We start from the raw sequence: 17743 nt of genomic DNA, 5'->3' as shown, positions 1-17743 counted from the left end.
TAAATTGCCTCAACAAAATAGAGAGCCAATGCAAATTATGATCAAACTGTCCTTTACAGACATTAAAAAACTAGGTCCTGGGCCAAATAGCAACTGAAAAAAATGATTTATTTTAAATCATTGCATATAATCATAGCAAATTCAATTATTATTAGATTCAAATATTGTTTCTCTGCATTTGCATTTGGACAACATAGAGGAGAAGAAGAACTTGGAAAGGGTAATTAAAAAGTTGATGAGAGAGAAGCTGTATTCCTGGCAGCTGTATATGAACAATGAAAGCAGTCTCTGCTGCCAACTGCTGCCAGCCAAGTGAGCCCACCAGAGCCAGAACAAAGAGGTGATTATACTGTAAAGAACTGAGGAGTGAGCAGCTACACCCAGATGATGGTTGTATACAGTCACCTGCATGGAAAGTGATGAGTAAAAATGAAGTGAAGTGATGTCCATTGGGCAGATTTTTCCACAGACACTCTTGGCTGTGTTTATTCATGTCATCTGGTAGTAATTTGACTTCCTCTGACCCAAAGTGTTTCCTGAGTGGCCCCTAGGCTATAATGTCTTAAAACCTTTATATGTTTCACCTGTTTATATTATTGTGGTTTGAAATGAGTGGCTGTTGAACAATAGGATAAACACTAGCTCATTAAATTGAATGGCAGTACTGTAATACAGTATGCTGGGTAAATGCTGCAACCTAGTGTTAGACATAGGAATTAACCTCATGATATTGCAGTTAAAACTACGGTTATCCACATAACTGGTAGCAACAACAATCATTAAAAGGTTATGTAACTTTTAGGTATTTCATTGCATTTCACACACAAGACTTAAATAATAGAATATGTTTTCTAGTTTTATGGAATATGTTTTTACTTCATTCAAAATATGTTTAAGTCAAATTCTTACTGCTCATATGTGCATTTTTTTTCCCCAGAATGCTTTATGGGTTAATTTGCAAATGCAAAACCAATGAAATATATATAGTAGTCTAAATTTTTCTCTCTCTCTGTGTTTGAAGTGAAAATCTTGGCTATCTTACCAGTTCTGAATACACCCACATCCAAGAGAATTTATTGGCAGTGAAAGATTGTTTGTTCCAGGTTAGATATAAAAGGGACTATGCAGTTGGCTCCCCACTGCTTTCTGGTGAACTACCAGCAGCAGGGACTTTGAAGAGGCTTCTGTCAGCAACTGACAGGGTCTGTCTAGCTATTCATGTAAGTTTTCAACAGCAGACACTGAGCGCCCAGGCTGCTGGGTAAGAGGACAGATGGTAGCTTTCAAACTGCACATTCACTGTCTTGTTTTCCACTCTGTTCTATAGAAGTAAACACTGGCACAACACATCAAGCATGCTGGTGATAAAGAAGAAGATTAGGGCCACTGTAAGACATTTGTTTTAGAGTGGCCATATTTTACAGCGTATGGATATATTCGCGTTCTTCAAAACTTTATATAATTTAGGACATTCAGTAGCTGATAAAAACAAATAGTTTCCTTGTGGAACTGAGGCGTTTTCATGGTTTGGAGTGTGGTGCTTTTATTTTGAAAAGCAGTCACGTACTTCCGCCAGCTAGTATGTTTTGAGCAAATACGGAAGCACGAAAGGCGTCGGTGCTGTATCTCAAATTTCAGCGTTTTGATGTCAAAATGGGTGCCTGCCTGGCCTTGTGTTCTTTAGCCAGCTGTGTAAGTATCTCGTGTTAATTCCAGTATTATTTTAGACTTAAGCGGTAGGCTTTTGTTGACTGTGTCGCTTCGATAAAGAGGGACTAACGTTAGAATGTGGTGCTAACATGAAGTTAACGACTTGACAGATAACGTACAACCTCTGACTATATCTAGCTAGTTAGAAAAGAGGAAAACATGAACACAGAATAAGCCGTTTCAGTAATAATAAAACCTGTTAGCTAGCTATAGGTAAAGCCGCTGACCTACTGACATACCGAATGCAATGTGTATGATTAGGTTAGAATAACAGTTGCTTATCAGACTGAAAAATGTAACCCAGCCCAGTGTTAGTGCAGTGTAGCTATCTCTCTGTAACTTTATAAACGGCCTGTAAAGCAGTGGTGTTCTGCATTTGTTTCAGTAACTGTAATAACCGTGTTGCAACATTCTGTAGTGAATATAGTATCGAAGTCAGAAAAGTGGGTGATATCAGAGGCCTAGGGCCATTACTGGAAAATCATGGTCACGTTTAATAATTAACCAGCCCACTATTTCCCTATTGCACAGTATCTATTTATATGACTGACGTTATGCCTAAGCAGGTGACTACATTCATGTGGCTGTTGCCTGATTGCTTGTCCTCCTCTCCATCACTCACAGGCCTCCTGCCTGTGTGGCTCAGCACCATGTCTTCTGTGCGGCTGCTGTCCCTCCTCTAATAACTCCACCATCACACGGCTGGTTTTCTCCTTCTTTCTGCTCATGGGGACCATGGTGTCTGTCATCATGATCCTCCCTGGAATGGAAACACAGCTCCGCAAAGTGAGATCCATGTTTTTAATCCAGTTACATACATATAAAAAGTGGTCAAGATATCGTGCTGGAGGCTTTTACTGTAGTATTATTTTTGAATGGTTATCATTTAGTACAATCACTTCATATGTGAATTTTCTCCTGTTTCATAGATCCCGGGATTTTGCCAGGGAGGAAGTTCTATACCTGGTTTTGAAAACCAGGTTAACTGTGACGTCATTGTGGGCTACAAGTCTGTGTACCGAATGTGCTTTGCTATGACCTGCTTCTTCTTTCTCTTCTGTGTCATGATGATTCGTGTTCGTAGCAGCAAAGACCCCCGTGCATCTCTTCAAAATGGGTACGCGCTCTATCAGGCATACCTTGCACACACCACTACAGGGATGGAGACTGATCTGCCGGTGCTTTTTCTGTTTTTCTTCAACCCTAACAGTGCATTTGTACATGTTTGTTTTTTTCCAGATTCTGGTTTTTTAAATTTCTGATCCTTGTTGGGATAACAGTGGGAGCTTTTTTCATCCCTGATGGCACATTTCACACTGGTACTAACATCTACATTACAAAAAACAGAGTCTATACTCAGCATTCATCATGTACTCTTCTTGAACAATATCACAACGCTGTGTGTTGTATCTGTTCTTTTTTTACAGTATGGTTTTACTTTGGAGTGGTTGGATCCTTCATATTCATTCTTATCCAGCTTATTCTTCTCATTGATTTTGCCCACTCCTGGAACAAAGTCTGGATAGAAAATGCTGAAAATAGTGACAACAAATGCTGGTATGCCGGTAAGCATTCATTTATCTCCTTACAAGAATACAAACTTAGATATGGCAGGTTGTAGATATGGTAGCAGCAAGTGCATGTGCAGCAGGATGTCTGCTGGAAAAACAATACATGTATGAAAATATTTTATTTTTAGTTTCACTCTGATGGGACAAGTTAAGCTGGTTGGCAAACCAGCATGTCCTACAAAATGCAGGAAACACCTCAAACTTATCTGAGCACCAAACACTGCAATCATTGTGTTAGTCATCAAAATGTGTATCCTGAAATATTACAGTTATGTCTGCTGTATACTAACTGCCAAAGGTCTTGCATTGTAACATTCCTACTTTAGAAACATATTCTATACTTTACAAGTCAGTGCTAAATCATTTTTGCAATAGTGTTCTTGCTGTTAATCATGTTGCTGCATTTTCATGCAAATTTCAGGGCTGCTGTCTTTCACTGTGCTCCACTATGCACTGGCTATCACAGCCGTGGTGCTGTTCTACATTTATTACACAAAGCCAGATGACTGCACAGACCACAAAGTTTTCATCAGCCTCAACCTCATCTTCTGCCTCATCATCTCTGTTGTCTCTATCTTGCCGAAGATACAGGTACAATTTAGGATTGTTCCCAAATACATTCTGCGTTATACTGTTGGTACATTTTGGCCAATTACATGACTATATGCTTGTCCTATTAATTGCAGGAAGGCCAGCCTCACTCTGGTCTGCTCCAGGCCTCACTCATCTCCCTGTATACCATGTATGTCACTTGGTCTGCAATGACCAACAATCCAAGTGAGTCTCCTGGTGTCTCATTCCACATTCCTTTGTAGCTTTTTAGTGTCATGCTCAGTCACATTCATAATCATGGTTTCCTTTTTACAAATGTACCTGCTGTTTATTTGCTGCAGCATTTTGATCATGAAGGTGAGTTTGACATTGTAGGAATTAGGAGCTGCTTGTTGCCAATAGTTAGCACACGCTTCTTGTCCCATTTTTATATGGCCAGCCATTACCAGGTAGAAAATCAACAATGGGTAATATTGTAGTGTCTGTAGGGTTAGTTTTACATGACCATGTTTGCATCCTTGATGTAGTTTGTTGAATGTAATTTTTCTTTGAAACAAATTCAAATGAATTTGTTGCTTTTATGTTCATCATAGTCAAAAGTTGCTTAATTTAAAATACAAAGTGACCTGTATAAAAAGATCGAGCACTATACACATTTCCTATGTTTCAGTATTTTCACAATTATTTCAGTATTAGACAGACTAATACATGATTTTAAAAAATTACAAGCATTCTCAGTCGATAGCAAACTCACACTGTGTTTTTGTATGTTTTTATAATGGAAAATGTCTAATTGTGTATGTGTACATATCTTTTGTCCTAGATCGTAAATGCAACCCCAGCCTGTTGAGCCTGGTGTCAAATGTCAGCACTATAGAGCCATCTGGTGACAGCGGCACAGGACAGGTGCAGTGGTGGGATGCTCAGGGCATCGTTGGTTTGATCATCTTCCTCTTCTGCACTCTCTATGCCAGGTAAGCAGTGTCACATCTTTACAACACTGTATCTACAGTTCTGGCTTTCCATGCTGTTATTAAACTGACTGTTCTCCCTGTCTCCTAGTATCCGTTCATCTAGTAACACCCAGGTAAACAAGCTGATGCAGACAGAGGAGGGCGGAGGCTCTGGTGGAGAGAGTGTGGTGGGAGAGGATGGCGTACGCAGGGCTTATGACAATGAGGAGGATGGAGTCACTTACAGCTACTCTTTCTTCCACTTCCACCTCTGTCTGGCATCCCTGTACATCATGATGACTCTTACCAACTGGTACCAGTAAGTACCAACAGTGACAGAGAAGAGTAGGAAACCATAAGTCTATACATTCATTCAGATGGACCTTGATTAAAATTCTCATTACTAACGGCACCCCTGGTTCGTTTCATAGAGGACTATGGTTAAAAACCATAAGGCCACGCTATGAGGCCTATGAGGTGAACCAAAGTTTTCAAAATGCATTTTTCAGACAGTTCTTCCAGATACAGTCCCCTGTACATCCACTAGAGGGCACTCTTTGTTCCTGTTCCTTAGACACTGATTGAAATGAAACCAGTTTTCAGATTAATTTTTGTTTAGAAGAAACCCACCTATGACTGTGTTTTTAACCTTAGATTATAAAAGAGCTTCTGCACATGTGGTAGTTTAATTTGGTGTTAACTCAACCTTCTGTGTTCTTCCTCAGACCAGACACAACCACCCAGGCCATGCAGAGCACTATGCCCGCTGTGTGGGTGAAGATGGCCTCCAGCTGGCTGGGTCTTGGGCTTTACCTCTGGACCCTCATTGCCCCTCTCCTCTTCCCTGAGAGGGATTTTAGCTGAGCATGCCATGTTTTGGACTGTGTTTGGCTGCCTGTCATAATAGGCAATTTGAAGGATGCTATACAAGTAGAGTAAATAGAAGGGATATCACTGAAACATTTTTTAATCCTTTTTTAAATGGTTGCCTCTGCTATAATTGTGTTTGTGTTGTTTTTGCCCTTTTAATTGGTTTACCAAGTGTGATAATCAGTTCAAGCTGTTTTTTAGCAATCCTAGTGGATGAGTTTAGACAGACAATTTTTTTTCTGCTAGTGGCTCACATTTAATTGCTACCGTTTACCTTATGTGGTGTGATTGTATGAGCTGCTTTATCTTTGTTCTGAATTTAAGTTACTGGACTATCAAAGACTCAGCAACAAGGCACTTTTTTAATACCTCCGATGTTTTGAGGTACAGATTCCCATGTAAAGGGGCTTTCAGATCAGCCCCCTCTGATTGGTCAGCTCTGGAATACCCCTGATAGAGGTGGACACTTCTACTGCAACGAGGGGGCAATTAGGGGAACCCCCTAACGGGAGCCCCTGTGTGAGGTGAGTGTGACAACCAGATAACACAAATATGGCACGCCCTACAGACCATAACAGGGCATCCCTGTTGCTGCTAGGCTGTATGCATATCCACGTCACTGAACCCTCAGCCAGAGAGTTCTAACAAACAGCCCGTCTAATCTCAGTTCTTCCTTGTACTCTCCAACTTAAGGCGACTTATCTCTGGTGCTAAGCTTCACATGGCCACGGGCAACAGTCTTTACCTGTAATAACAGTCTGTTTGCAGCAGGAAGGATATGGATCCTTAGCAGTCAGCCTCATGCAGTGTGCAGTGGATTTTCTAGATAGCATAAAGCCATCACTACCTGCGTTCTTACATATGCTATTGATTTAACACAGTTGCAGAGTGCATTGTGGAGTTGAGACAAAAAGGGATTTTTAATTTTGCAATGTACTAAACAATATTGATGCATTTCAAAAATGATGAATTGCTGTTAAACGGTATTAACTTTTATGGTAACTTGATGGTTGTAATGGTGGTACAGTACTTATGCATTATATAGTAGTTACCTCAATTTCCATATGAGTGAAATGAGTTAAATTCATATCAGTATATTTTGTATTTGTGGAAAAAAATGTTTTTGGTACAATCCTGAGAATATTGTTCTTTTCAAACATTTCAGCAGGTGCAGATGTGAATCAGTTGTTTTTCTGGCTACATATGTGTATTGTGAATGGATTTTTTTGTGTATTTTTCCCCACTAATTATTCATGCTGAATCGACAATGCTAGATTATAACGTGTCATTTTCAGTTTCATAACACTATATTAAGTGCCTTTTGTAGTCTTAGAATTAATCACGAATGCTCATGTACTTTTGACAGGCCTTATATTGTGGTGAGTCAGTCGTTGCATGCCAGAAGGCATCAGTCCATGCCATCAATTAATATTGTAGGTAATCTATAAACTCTTTTTTCAAATAAAGATGGAAACTTTTTGTCTTTAAACGCAACAGAGACGTTAAATGCAAATGAGGAACATGTAAACACAAACATATTTCTGTTTCCTGCTGTGTTTATTTAGTGAACTACTATAACTACTAAGCCAATTAATATATGAACACTTAGAGGTATGTGTGTTCTGTTCGGTGTTACTGATATCTTTTAAAGATTATGAGGGAAACACTTATTCAGGTGCTGTAAACAACAATACAAATATAAATCAAACTCATAAGCATATAACTAATCAAACCACTGGTTTTCTGTGATTAGATTATCTGACAGATCTTACAGTAGATCTGATTGTTGGCACCTTTTTTTAAGGTGAAGTAAATGTGTGTGACCTGTCAGCTCTGCTTGTACAGAGACAGAGCAGTGTGTGCCTCTGCTGTGTTATTTCCTTTTTGCCTGGCCGGTAGACAGGACATGTTGGTTTTGGCTGCCACAGTACCTCAATCCAGTTGGCACGGTGTGGAAATGTTCAGGACACACTACCTCCTGTGGACCTCCACCCTCCCACTACACCACCCCCTTGCTCAGCCTATCCATTACAACTCAGTTAATGGATTGTGCCACAGGTTAGTTTTGAAGATGAAAACTCGTTTTTCATATTTAAAAGAGACTTATTAATGAAGAAGTAGAGAAATTGAGATGATTCATGTACACCCTACTTGTTGTGGAGCTGGAACATAGCACATTGCTGAATACATTGCAGAGCTGACATCCTCTTTTGTCTTTTTGCAGCAGTGCATTAGTGTGACACTTGACTTCACTTCATGGATCAATTGGCTGTTGAGTGAAAATGCACAGTCCTATAACAGTAGAACATATTTACTCTTTAAAGCCAGCTGCTGTTCTCTTGTAAATGTGCCTCTTATTTCCTCATTTCTTTTAGTGACTCAAGCATTTATAGTGTAAATCTCTTGAGTTTCATGAGACTAAAGAACTCTTCTCCATTAGTCTCATCTGAAATGTAACAACCTCTGAACACAGCCAACAGCATCTGAGAACAAATTAGCAAAGCGTCATAAATCACACTTTTATTTCCCCTGTTATCATCAGGTGTACAAATGTGAACTTAAGGTACTCTCTGTCTTTGGCCATTGGCTCCAGTGTCATAAATCCCACCTTCATTTCCTCTGTTATCATCAGATGTAATTTGTCGCTGTAATGAGAGATCAGAGCCTGTAATGTGCTGATTATGAACCACTTAGTGCAGCTCTGCAGCCATGCTTGGTTAGGCATCCTGGAATTTTTAATTGCAGATTGACTGAGACAATGGTTATCACTTGCAGTGTTAGCCCTGACCTTACTCTCCACATCCATTTCCCCTCACATTAACTTGGAAATGCCAGTTTCCCTTGTTAGAATTAAGGTCATTCCCTACAGTAAAACACACATCTCTATGTTCCAGAGTTTATTATGACCATAAATGACCGGTACAACCACAGCTGGAGCTCATGTAGCTGCATTGTTTGTGAGACGGTTGTGTATCCCTGACCACCTCTTTGACAGAATGACTGGAAATGCCTGTCTGAGGTGTAATTGGGTTTTAAGAGTGGAATCCAGACCCATTAAATTATGTTCTGCATGCAGGGGAGCTAATTGAGTTTGGGCCCTGCTGGCATACTAGCATGTGCACTGGAAACATTTACCCAACATTAAGCCCCAATTAGGCTTTTCAGGATGGAAGACTTGTTGCTGGATGATGGGAAGTGGGGATGCTGACGCCTGTCATTTGCTGTGCAGTGTTTGGAAAGTGTGCACTAATAGATCTCTTCTAGATTTTTACATTCTGTTGTTCAGTATTTCCAGGCTGCACTGCAAATCAGTCACTCTGTCCTGAGCTGGAAGTCTAAAAGTCTGACTGTGTGTGTGTGTGTGTGTGTGTGTGTGTGTGTGTGCAGGGGTCTCCTGTGCGCATGCGCTCTCCCAGCTCAGAGGAGCAGCTAATGCAGTTATATAACAGTCAGTGCAGCCGGCGTCTGCTGTGAGCCAAATGCCAGGCCAGTCTGGTTACATAAGCCTGTCAGAGTCATATTGTAGCAGCACGGAGCGCTCACACCACAGCATGTCTCTGCACTCCCTTCACCGTCTCCTGCTCTGTCTCTCACCTCTTCCCACTGTCTTTCTTTGCTCTCATATCCTCTCTTTATTTTCTACAGCTCTCCTCACCCCTCCCCTCCTACTTTTTCATTTCCCTTTTCCTCTTTTGCTGCAGCACTGTTGAGAACAAAGAGTTAGTGCTGGATGCAGATGCACAGACAGCTCTGAGAATAGGAGACACAAAAGAACCAATGCTTCTTGTGCATCTGCTGCACACCAGGACAGGTGTGATTCCTGTACGTTCTGAGAGTGAAGCTATAGGTGTGCAGCCACCACCTGTGCACTCTGATGTCCACTGGCCTTTAGAGCACCACCTGATCCCTAAGGTATGAAGGCATGTGACAGTCAGGGCTGCTGTATCTCTCCTTCATTACACCTCTCCTCAAAGTCCCTGCTGTATGAGGAGGTCACACAGACAGGGTCATCACATCTGTCAAGACATTTCAAAGCTGCCATTAACCCTTGAACAGTTAATATCTATGCTGTGTATGATGTCACTCTGGAGGTGTGTGTGTGTGTGTGTGTGTGTGTGTGTGTGTGTGTGTGTGTGTGTTAGTGCTGAATCAATAAACATTTTAAAGACCAAGAGTGAACAAAAAGCTTGATCAGCCTCCAAAACTCATATTGTCATTACACGAGGCTGCCTGGCTAATTAGAATTAATGGCATTATCCAGGAACTGCTCCTTCCAACCAATGGCTTCCTCTGTCACCTTATGATTATTCATGAGGCGGGGCTCGGCGCGCCAGCCCACTGGTTAGGAGGCTGAAGGGGGGCGGCGCCCGCCGGACCTGCCGTGCGGGGTGGTGCGGAGCCGCGGAGTGTGTTTTGCGTAGGGCGAGATGTTGTTTTGTTGTGGCGATCAGCTGAATGTGGCATCGCTGTCCGGTCTGACACAACAGTGGGAAGCACCAAGAGCCCCTCCGGCTCTCCCTCCACAGAAACGCGGGCGCAGAGCAGCTGTATCCAGCGCATCACAATCCAGGAAATGCGGACTTCTTCTGGCCCTTTCGCTACGGGATAAATGGCTGCAGAGCCCGTACTGTAGCACGCTGGTAAATATTAACCGTAATGTTTGTTACTTAGTTTCGTTTGTGTTGCGGTGGTTGTCAGAGGTGGAGGAAGAGAAGGAGGAAGAGGAGGGAAGTTGATACGAGTCCCAGTCGTCTTTTTAAAGTGTGTCATGAAGTTGACGTGCTTAGATTTTGGGGTATAGTGATAAATGATAAAACACACATAGCGTGTAGCGGAGCGCAGCAGCAGCAGTCAGTTCAGAGGGATCCTGGACTCTCCAAAGTACAGTGCGCGCAGGACTGTGCGCTGAAGTAGCGGCGGGGGCGCTGCACATACAGCTGACGGCATATGCTTCATCATGCACCTTCATTCACCCCGTTTGTCCTTAATAACAAACCAGTTGAGGAGAGCAACAGAAGGAGACTGACACACACACACACACACGGAAGCTACGGCTAGATGCACATAAGATACGGGACTGTGAAGTTATTTGTGACGGGCTACACCTACACTTGCTTTTTGGAGGATGACATCATGCTTTTGTTCTCAGTTGATCTTCTGTTATATGATAGATGGGCTGAGTTTACCAAAACCGGTTTCTTTAGGCGTCTGTTCCATCTCTTTTAACTTAAGCTCTTTACTGTTTAGTGTTATTTTGAGGCTTTCCACACAGTGTTCACCTCTGCACAGCAAGGTGTTACTGCATGTCAGTGGTGTCTGACATATGTAATTATAGTTACTGTACAAACCGATCATAGGAATCTGTGTGTGCATCTCTAACTTGGAATGTGTTGTGCTTCAGCTTCTCCTTTTTTAACACAAATTCAGAGGAATGTGTATTATAAAGACAGAGTATTGCTGCAGTGTCCTTTTCCCAGCTGTGTGTCTGTAGAGCACAAAAATACAGTAAGGTGTCAGACCACAGTGGTAAAGGGGGGATAAATGGAGAAAAGCCAATATGCAATTATTTCTTATTGAATCAGCACAAAGTGGCAGCCTCACAGTGCTCCACTCTGACCTGGATCAAGACCACTTGTGGTGCTGGCATGAACCAAGGCGCTAACTCAGCAGGGCACCCGAGGAGAGCACCGATCCACTTCCTTGCAAATATCCAAGATTGTGAAGCATTTGAGGGCTTAAAAAAACTGCACTTACTGCCATTTATAGTTTTAACACGCATGCTGAATAACGGTTGTGCGTCAGACTTACTTTGATGTTTTTATACCATTGTAATTTGGCTGAAATGTTAGAAGGTGGCTTGTTAAGAGTAATTACTACGTTTTAAAGCTGGAAGTGAATGTGCTATTCTCCATGTAACTGTAGAACCTGTTTTTATGCCAGTCAACTGTTTAGCAGTGCCAGATCATTACAAAAAGTTCAGGTATTCAGTATCGTAGCCTTGCACAATCAGTTTGCTCAGGTACAATAAAAGGAAAACATAACTCTGTCAGCACTGAGGCTGATTACTAAAGACCTCAGTCTTTTAGTCAGATAGGTTTGTGTGTAGTTGTGTCATTCCCTGGCACAAGCAGTGCTCAAGATGGAAACAGGCGGGGGTTTGGTTCCTTTGAAGTGAGCTTGCACGAGGTACTTATCCACAGTCGGATACAGTAGACGGTGGTCGGCACACACCCAGTTTGGAACACAAGATTTTAGCCACCTACAAACATTAATATCCATCTGAGTGTATTCTATATTAGGAATATTCTGCCTTAAATTTCAGATGGCTTTTTCTGACTGGAACTGGAGCTGAGCACTCACTCACTCACTCACTCACTCACTCACTCACCTGGCATGCCCTCTCTGCTTCTTGAGCTCCCACACACTGAGTCAGCCTTGCAGGTGGCGACGTGTTGATTTAAATGCATGAAATGCCATTGGCACAGAGGGGGTCGTGTGGAGTTCCTGCTCAGACCTACAGACGCAACTCCCACAGATAATGAGATAACCACGGTAACACTGGAGCAAAGGATCGGGGGATCATTTGTAGTTTGTCTACAGCAGGACTGACAGTCTAGTCTAAACCTTTGTGGTGTGATTGTTTTAGACAGAAACGTAAGTGTGCTGGTTGGCAGGCAGTTCTGCTTCATGCATGACTGTTGGCTTGACAGATTACACAAAGTATTGCATAGCATGTATGAGCATGTTTTGTTTTCTTTGCGAGAGGTTAGTGAGCAGCATGGCGCTGTTATCAGTCTAGCAGGAGAAAAAATAAACACACGGTGACACACACACACACACACACACACACACACACACACACACACACACACACACCCAGGCTGTAAAATCCTGGTGGCTGGTGGACACAACCTTTTCATGTCCCTGCTGCTGGTCATTAATCCTGTTCTCTGAAGCACCACAGAAGAATAGAGCCACTGTAGTGCTGGGAGACCAGAGTGAACCAGGAACAGGACCTTGGATACACAAACACACACAAACACAGTGCAAAATGGAGGCCAGGAGTGCCAGTCTGGCAACTTCACAAATGCCCCACTAGCCTAATAATTTTATTCAGCAGCACTGTAATGTATTCTGGAGAGATCCTTTTCTAAGAAATCATTCTGTTGTGTGTTACGGCCTTGTTTGGATTCACTTCTGCTCTTGTATCATTTGGGTCCATGTGTGTGTGTTTGTTTGTTGAGGGTACAGTTGTGTATCAGTGTCTGGCCTCAACTCAGCCCAAGCCCAGTGTGTTGGCTGTCCCTTCAAATAGAGATAGGGTTTCCTTGTGATTGCCAGGCAGCTGAGTCTGTACTGTATGTGGTAGTGGGGCTTGAACCCATGTGTGTGTGTGTGTGTTCCCCCAGGTTATGTAATGGTAGATGTGGACAATGATGTACATGTACAGCTGTGCAGGCAGCACAGGTTCAGCAGGAAGAGAGCGCACACAGCAGAGGGTTACTCATTCAAACAGCCTGTTCAGAGGAGTTAATCATTACCTGCCTCGGCACTGTTGGTAGCCAAGCGGTTTGCTGTTTGTCATGGCAATCCTTCCTCAATAGGCAACCACTTTATTACGTCACAACAACCTTTCACCATAACCTGCTTTTGTCACTGTGTTTATGTTTCTATTCTTTCTCCTGTATATGTTACAATCTATCTGTTTTCTGCTTATATCAACACAGAGGGCATTTCAGTGTTCACTTTCCACTGTGGCCAATGTTGTGCAACAGTTATTGTTGCAGTGTGATTGTTAAGCTTCTGTGCTGCACACCACAGGTATGTCTGGAAAGGGCTCGGCCAGGATATCACTAGTGAGGCAACGTTGGGGAGAGGCTGAGGACTGCCTGAAAAAACTTTAGATTTATCTGAAAGAATTACACTTCATCTTGTAGAGGTCAGGCAACAACAAAAAAACAACTCCAGTGAGATTCTGTACTGCCTAGAAAGATTAGCAATAGATGCGTGCCCAATGTGTGTGTGTGTGTGTGTGTGTGTGTGTATTGATCGGTCATGCAGACGAGGTATTATATTTCACAGCCAGATATCTCAACCTCTTCAAAAATCTCTCCTTTCTTTCTCTGGGTCCCTAGATGCCCAGTTGGGCCACACCCCACTGCACACAGTGCATCTGCACAGATTATGATCTCCAGATGTCTGTTCAACACAATAATCTGTGTTCATTAACTGACACCTTCGCTTTAACTCCTCCATAATCCTGTTGCTACTTCTCGATCTCGATCTCCATCAGTGGCATGTACTTGCAAACTTTAAATTCTAAAATGCAAACCTGTTTACAGCACGTTTTTTTTTTTTGTCTGACTTCCTATTGTGTATTGACTTTGTTGTCTTGGCCACCACCTGTTGCTAGTTTGTGGCCACTGCAGGATGGTAGATAATTAAGTATATGCAAATAGGCTGTATAATATCTTTATGCACCTGCATAAACCCAAAGCAAAGTGGTCCATGTTAGAATTTCACCAGGATTCCTTAAGTGTGGCATGTATTGACTGTGAATGTCAACACCAATCAAACCCAGGATATGAACCATAGCTCTCTGGACAACTTAAAAACACTCCTGTTCTCTGCTGTTTGAGGAAACATCGACTTGGTCTGTATGTGTCCTCATACTGGCTTCTATCCTCTCTCTTCACTGTCCTCTCCTCTCTGCTCATGGAGTCCTTTGTCTCAGCATGTAAGGCGTCCCTGCAGTAACTGCATGTAAGGATTGGAGGGGATTTCTGCTCTGCGGGAGGGTAAGAGGGCTTTGGGGGAAAATCCTTCCAACCCTGCTACGGATCTGCCAAGCAAATCAAGGCAGCAGGCGATGCTCCAGTACAATCCTCCCCAGCCATGTCACTGTCACTGATGCGGAGAGGTTGAACTAACCCCCTAGCCCCCCTCCTTTAGCTGCTACTCTTTAAAAAGCCATGTGAAACATCTGTAGGAGCAGCCTTCAGTTGCTTCAGTTCAGTTCTCATGGTGCTGTCAGTCTGCTGTGTATCCTGTTAAGCCTTGAGGAACACTCTCTTACCTGACATGCCTTCATGCTATGAAGTGTGCTGGCTGTCAGGAAGCTCTGAGGCATGCTTTGTTTTAACATTTCGGGCCATACCTTGCAGTATGACCCAGTAAAGCATGGCACCAGTGGTATTTAGATAATAAAAAGGGTTTGTATATGAGCTGGGTTATTTGTTATTTACCACAGAGTCTCTGTAGGCAAGCTGTGCCCTAACATTGTCAGGTAAGGTCACATAAAGAACGCCTCATTTTAGATGCTGTTAATTATGCAGGAGTGTGTGGTCGACTGCCATCAGCTGGGAAGGTCATTTGCTCCTCACCCCTTTAAAGGGCAGGGAAACTCCCCAGATTTTGGTTTGTGTGTTGTCTTAGCGCACAAATGTTGATTTTTGTTGTGGTTTTGTGATGCTGCTGATGCTTTGCTGACATCCTGTTTGGGGTTAAAACTACCTTTAAAGGGCTTTTGGTTTTTGCAGTTCTCTTTCATTTGATGTCGGTTCGCACTGCAGATGAAGGCGTATTTACACAAGATGTGTTTGTGTACACTCTCTGCATGCTTATATATATATTCTGTAACTGTTTATGTGTACAATGTTTTTGCTGATGTCCCCATATTGCAGCCACTAAGCGAGGGTGTCTGTTTCACCTAATTGAAGGTCAATATTTGCATGAACATTCCTACATACAACTTCCCCAGCTTGGTTTAGACAGAAGACAGGCTGCCACTGTACTTCATTAAAATCTGAGTGCCTGTCATAATCCTGTCAAGCACTGCCAGAACCTGTGCTACTGTTAGTCTGTGCCAAAGCAATAGGTTTTTAATTGCTTGCAATTATCGCAAAAGATAGTTAAAACATTTCCTTGCTGTTAGATTTTGTTAGAGCAGTCTGTGATTCTCCAGGGAAGGCCTAAACTTCGCAAAGCTCTCTTGCTAAATATTCCTAGGGAACGAGTCTGAGAACTGTTTTGCACATGGCTAATTAAATTCAGCAACCATGTGGGGATGTCCCTATTTGATAGTAAAATATCAAATATTATTATAGAGTCAGTGAGAGTGGCAGATATGACTGGAAGAAAGGAAAAGACAAGGGTCAACCAATGGCTCTTATTTTCAACTGATGCAATTTTACTTTGTAGTCAATGTGATGGCCACAATTTTGTTTAATTTGGTGAATTATTTTGGTTTATATTATATTATATTTTGGAGGGGAAAAATCTGAAACTTAAAAAAGTATATATCATATCTTATTACATAAAGTGTAATGTCCATTTTTCTTATAAGAGAAGCTATTCTTTGTTATGATTTTTGTTTCATTATTTGTCCACATTTATATTAACATTATTCCTCATCAGCTTAGGGTAAGACAGATGTTTAACTTGCCGGGGTCTATCTGACCATTATCAGACGGCCTAGGTCTAAGGTCTAACCAGAATCAATGCTAAATGTAAAAACTTTTCGATCAGGTCCATTGATATAACTGTTTGTTTTTAAAAGAATGTAAAAAGGTTGAGGGAAGTTGTTCAAACTTTAAGAATAGATGACAGTGTCAGTGTGGACTATGTCTTTCTGTAGATGCAGCTTTCAGCATCGACAAGATGGACTTTAAAGGTAGGGTAGGAGATTTTGAAAACTCAGTGAGAGTCAGATTTTGAAAGTAAACACACGGCCTGTTCTCTCGAAGCTTACCCCGAAGCCATGCCTCCCATCCAGTCTGTGACTTCGGCATCATGCACGTACCTCTCTGATGCGCGCAGAGCAGGAAGAGAGTGACAACCATTCACGCAGGGGCACCTCGTAGGATTGGCTGATGTTTTTAGCATTTTATAGCTTCCACAGATGATTTTATATATATATATATATATATATGTATATATGTATGTATATATATATACACCCAAATATTATTATTCTTCGTTTTAAAGCAAAACTGCTGAACGAATCGGTTGCTATCGGATTGTAAAGAGAAGTTACACTAATTTAACAAAAAGTGCATCAGAATGAAATCTCCTACCCTACCTTTAATGTAGTATAATTAAGTACAGTCTCTGTGTGTCTGCACCTTCAAGGTAATGTCATTTTGTCAAAGTCTGTTTTTTTTCCATTGCAAATTCAGACATGTTCCGTTGGTATGTGGACATCAGTACAAAGCCTCACATTCTCCATCTGATTGCAAAATGTATGTCACTTTGGCTCGCATAACTTAAAGCTAACAGTGTATTGCCCTAAGTGTCCTTTTTTTCCACTACTGTAATCCTGTCATTATGTTTTCTTGACTTTGGGTTCAAGGACAAAAGCATATTTGCTTACTTGAGTGACCGGTAATCCTTAATGAGAAAGTTCATCCACCAGCTTTAGAATCAAACTAAAGGCAGGTGAACCCTCTCCACAATGCGCTGCAGCCTTAGTGGAGTAATCTCTTGTCACACATTTGTCACACTGTCAGGGTGGATTAGCAGCTGAAGATGAATAGTCAGATGATTGTGCAGCTCATGGAATGAAAAAAAACTGTTTTCACACAGAAGCTTAAACATTTCTCTTTCCCCACATTGCACACAAGACACAACATTGTCTATGTGTCCTCTGCACCCTGGGAGAGGATCCTCCCTTCCCTTCTCCCGCCGTCCCTCCCACCCGCCTCCTGCCAGAGCAAAACCCCAGAGCTGCTGACACAGACTCACCCAGCGTAATTGAGAAAATAAACAGATGATGGAAAAAAAAAAGTATGTGCCGCTCATCACTGGGCTACATGTTTATCCTGTGCTGCTGGCTGAGGTTTTCATCACCTTTTGGAGAGCAAAGATGGATGAGATGGGGAGGGCTGTGGGTGAAATTGAGGGAAAAAATCTAGAACGAAGGTAAATAGTTGAGGTTAAAGTGAAAATCCTCCACATAAAATCCATCCATACCCTCCTATAAGGGTAAAAGGATTAGCAGCACATATTCAACTAAAGCAAAATTACATTAACAGGGTATTAAATCATGTTTTAATTTAGAGTTTGCAGCCATAACACAGACAGAAGGGC

General features: G+C 42.0%; 2 protein-coding genes across 4 annotated transcripts in view; both read left to right on the top strand.

The window, feature by feature from the left end:
* The first annotated feature begins 1556 nt into the window (after window positions 1–1556).
* serinc2l (serine incorporator 2, like) lies at window positions 1557–7150 on the top strand. The gene is made up of 10 exons (XM_028426262.1): window positions 1557–1692; window positions 2335–2496; window positions 2640–2827; window positions 2950–3029; window positions 3138–3275; window positions 3703–3872; window positions 3968–4058; window positions 4657–4807; window positions 4896–5105; window positions 5512–7150. Exons 1-10 carry the CDS (start codon window positions 1654–1656, stop codon window positions 5648–5650), a joined length of 1368 nt encoding a protein of 455 aa, XP_028282063.1. The 5' UTR covers window positions 1557–1653; the 3' UTR covers window positions 5651–7150.
* A 2893-nt stretch (window positions 7151–10043) lies between these two features.
* hivep3b (HIVEP zinc finger 3b) overlaps window positions 10044–17743 on the top strand; it is a 34582-nt gene continuing 26882 nt past the window's right edge. For all 3 annotated transcript variants that reach the window (XM_028424657.1, XM_028424654.1, XM_028424656.1), the window contains exon 1: window positions 10044–10296. The gene's annotated coding sequence lies outside the window, so the exon portion shown is untranslated. The remainder of the gene's footprint in view (window positions 10297–17743) is intronic.

Source organism: Parambassis ranga, chromosome 16 (assembly GCF_900634625.1).
Source record: "Parambassis ranga chromosome 16, fParRan2.1, whole genome shotgun sequence".
In the NCBI taxonomy this organism is placed as follows: domain Eukaryota; kingdom Metazoa; phylum Chordata; class Actinopteri; family Ambassidae; genus Parambassis; species Parambassis ranga.
This window is presented reverse-complemented; position numbering and strand designations above follow the sequence as displayed.